Raw genomic sequence first — 4435 nt, forward strand, 5'->3', positions numbered from 1 at the left:
ATAACACAACATTCGTTATCTTTATATATTTTTTAGGTACTCGTTCAGTTTTATTATAAATCATATCCTTCTTGTTGTAATATAAATCTAATCCTATATTTATATACATGATATACATGACACACTCACTTGCATACCATATATAATCTAAATTTATTTCACCGGAAAAATTTATGAATTCATTTTAGAATAAGGTTAAGTAATCAATTTTTTAAACATTATTTTATTTATTTTAAATTTTAATCATTAAATCATAAATATTTAATTTTAAATTTTAATTTATAAATCTAAATCCTAAAATTAGTTAATGGTAACTACCTAAAAATTAGTTTTCTAGATTTTTGTTATATAAACCTTAATCACTTAACTTGTAAAGGTAGTGGTGCCCTTTTTCTTTTAGCATTTGATTGGCTCTTTCATTTAGTTCCAGCACTGGACTAGAAGAGAAGAGGAGTGATTTATTCCATACATAGATAGATAGAGACAGTGGCCCAGAATGTCTGCAACTTAATTATTATATTTGAGTCTGGGCAGGGTCAGGGCTAAAGAGAGTTAGCTCCCCTCTCTTCTTCAAGCTGATAGCTTCTTCTGCGGTCAAGCGAAAGGAGTTCATGAGCACAGGGAGAGGCATTGCCCGGATTAGTGAAAGCTTTCCAGCAAGAGGGCTTATCATTGGGTTATCACTCGTCTTTACCGCTATCCAACCAAACCCTTCATCGCTGCCTTCTGCAGCCTTCTTCGCCACCACAAACTGCTGCGGCACGATCAGTATCTGCCCCTCCCTCACCTCTCCCTCGTACACCTTTCTTCCATTTTCTCCCACCACCTCGATCCATCCCCTACCCTCTGTTCCGTAAATCACAGCGTGACAGTTCAAATTGTAGTGTGGCGCCATCACAGCATTCTGCATGCACATTCATCTCGTCAATAATTCATTGTTACTGTCAGAAATTAAAACTTATTTATTTTCAATAATGTATATACCTTGTAGAGAACACCTCGATCAACGCCAAGTTGGACATATTGAAGGACGGGAAGGTTAGGGGTGTTGAGAGCAGTCAAGAATCCAGCGCGTGGGTTGTATTTATCAGCATCTGTGGACTCAGCTAGCTGATGAACAAGTCTCAGAGTACACACTGTTTCGTCCAGGCCGTTACCATTACCACTCTCTTCCACCGCGGGGCTTAAAGTCTCCAGCTCATCTTCCACAATGATCATCGAACCTCTTGGATCGTCCACTCCTTGCACTTTTCCTGCTATCCCCATATCAATATCCAACGACTCCGCCACTGTCTTCAATTCCAATCCACTGAACATGTTGCCTTCCTCTCCCTTCTCTTCTTGCGGTTTCCCACCTAGAAAAAACTTCTGCAATAATTTTATCTATACTTAAGTATAATATACACACATTCGACAATAATAATAATAACAATATGAAATGGTAATAATGATTAACGAATTAGCTTATTACTCTGACTTTCAGGTCCAGCTGGTTATCTTCATTGGCAGAGTCTATGACTGAAAATATAACCATATCAGTTTCACCACTGTTATAAATCCATTGCGCAGAACCAGTTGGAACTACGATAACATCTCCCTCCCTCGTGGCATGGATTTTCTGATGCTGGTCTCCGTGCCGTGTTTGCTCTCGGAAAGTTTCAGGGCATCCTGGAACCACCGTTTCCAAAATTCCTGTTCCTGCATGCATGCAATGATGGAAACTAAGATAGATCAGATGATTAATTAATTAGAAAGAACAAATTGAAGCGTATGATACTATATATATGATTGTAATGGCTTAACATGCATATACGTGCCTTGAAGTACATATTGAAGTCTTGGAGCGTTGATGTAGTGAGGCAACAAGAGCCCTTTGGGTTTGATTGAGTAGCGAAGGGCTGAAACTCCAACACACTGAAACTGGTCATTCTTGGAGTCCCAGTACTCAGTAAAACCACCCTCAGACTCAACCCGTTTGGTGGGTTCGAGTGCGACTAGTTTGTCAAAGCTGCACTTGGTTGGGTAACGGTGAGCTAAAGACAGAGCCAACGAGCTCTGGAAAAGAACAAGAAAGGCAAGTCTTAGAGAATTGGCCATAATTGGAATTTGGAATTTGGAATGAAGAGGTTTGAAGCATCGGGGACCAGCTTATAGGTGCTGTATTTATGGAGGTATAATTCTACAATATTATTAGGAATTTGGTGGCCAAGCTGAGGAGGTGTTAGTTTGAATTTGTGCTGTATGTGTATGGTGTGGCTGCATGACTGCTTTGCCCTTTATTAGCAACCACGTATGTCTCCATCTGGAGAGGAAACTCACAGTTAATTTCATGTGAAGTTCTTAGATAATTTAACTGATTTGACTAAATTTTTATCTAACGATTCTCAGCTATAACTTCACACGTGAAGTCAATTGTACATAAATTTTCAACAATTGAAAATACCACCTCTGGATCAAATGAACAACATTTCTCTTTTTCATTTGTTTTTTTTATAATTTAATTTTGATATACATTAAATATAAAATTTTACACATATATTTAATTATATAAGACTTTTACGTTTATATTTTACTATATTCCCTATATTCCCTATTTCTTTTTTGTTTGCATGCAATTAATTTCTCTGCTTTGAAATTTGTTACACACTTTCATTTGATAGTAGATGACTAGACCATGCTTTGTAATTTTCTTGTTGGCCCGAGGTTTCCAAATGTTTGTGTTTAGAATATTCTAGTGTTTTAGCGTGAACAAGTTATTGCTTAAACTATAACAAGTGTTCCTGACAATAATAACAAGTGTCCAAAGAAACTAGTTGAGCTATTTATAAGGTGTTTAATTGGAGAAAATTTTAAAGCAAAAATTATTACAAAGTAAAGTTTTTAATATGAATTTTGCTATCTTGTGTTTTACGACACATGTTAAAATTATAATTTAAAAAAAATTATTAAAAATATAAAAAATTAATTGATTGATTTGAGTATTTTTACTTTTATATTCAATAAAAATAAAAATATGATTAATTAAATATTTTAAAAATATTTTTTAATAAAAATATTTTCAAAAAATAGAATAAAATTATTATCTATACTCAAATTATTGCCTATAAATTGCACCTAAATTTTCACCCAAATTAATACTTTAGTGAACGACTTCTTTATGAAATTCAATTTGTCGTTGTAAATTGTGCATAAAAATAAGGTACAGTCGACTTCACGTGAAGTTGATACCTGAGAGCTGTTAGATGAAAATTTAGTCAAATCAGTTAAATCATTTAACGACTGTCAGGTATTAAATTCACGTAAAGTCGACTTCACCTAAATTTTTACCTAAAAATAATTGGTTGTGAGCCTTTTTCCCCTTTTCTTAATAATCCTTGTTAATTAACCATCAATTTAATTTTTTTTGAAACAAAGAAGCTCGACACTGTAAAGTAGAGCAAATAAGCCAAACAACAAGTACTACATGGAAATGCATAACATTCCTGTCAATGCCGGTATTGTCATCAACAACCAAAAAGAACACTACTTCCTTATTATTGAAGATCCTAGCGTTACATTCCACCCAAATGTTCCAAATCACTGCAAAGAACCCAGTCAGCTACCTCTTCTACTCTTGTTTTTGCTTATGCCAACCAGTCTAACTCTCAAACAGTTTTCTTGTGGTATCAGGTTTTCTTATGGTATCAGGAATAGCCCAAACTTCATCAAAGGACCGCAACCAACCGCACCACACCTGCGATGTTAGTTCACAGAGAAGAAATAAATGCTTGACCGATTCTACCTCCTTGTTACAAAGTACACAGATGTTATCAGTTGGCAGAATAATGCCTAGCCTACTTAACCTCTCATTGGAATTAACTCTACCCACAAACACAAACCATCCAAAAAACTCAATTCTCGGAGGTACCACTCCAAAATAATTAAATTAGATATTTTATGCCGTAAAAAGCTAAATTAACATAAAATTCTTTAAAATAATGATTTAATATATTTCAAGTGATTTTTTAGTGTTTGAGTGGGGAAAAAAATTTTAGAAACGATTGATGAAAAGAGGTATGAACAGGAAGTTGAAGAAAGTCTATGCTTATAAAATAGAGATAACTGAGGGAGAAAAAAAAATTCATAATCAGTGGTGTAATATGATACCAATAATTTAAGGATAATTATAATGTACAGATGCAAGTGTATAAAGATTTACAGATATTCCCATTAGAAGAAGATAATAACAACACGTGTCCATGAGCCATGATAGTGGGAGCAGCGTAGAATTGTGCAGAGAAAGCTAACCCACTACAGAGCCGAGCTTCCTACGCTGGAATGGTGGATGGCTCTGTTTGGTTTTAATTTGTTTTTTTGGACAATATCCAAATAGATAGTTGGATCATTGCATGCCTTTGCCTTTGCAATGAATGGGCCCGAGAACAAAAAAGTAATC

General features: G+C 35.0%; 1 protein-coding gene across 1 annotated transcript; it reads right to left on the reverse strand.

The window, feature by feature from the left end:
• Window positions 415-2244, reverse strand: LOC107646150 (11S globulin subunit beta). Its single transcript, XM_016350343.2, has 4 exons — window positions 1818-2244; window positions 1472-1698; window positions 985-1368; window positions 415-904 (listed from the first exon to the last, which is right to left on the reverse strand). The coding sequence occupies exons 1-4, from the start codon at window positions 2095-2097 to the stop codon at window positions 515-517; spliced, it is 1281 nt and encodes a 426-aa protein (XP_016205829.1). The 5' UTR covers window positions 2098-2244; the 3' UTR covers window positions 415-514.

The sequence above is a fragment of the Arachis ipaensis genome, chromosome B06 (genome assembly GCF_000816755.2).
Source record: "Arachis ipaensis cultivar K30076 chromosome B06, Araip1.1, whole genome shotgun sequence".
NCBI classification, from domain to species: Eukaryota; Viridiplantae; Streptophyta; class Magnoliopsida; order Fabales; family Fabaceae; genus Arachis; species Arachis ipaensis.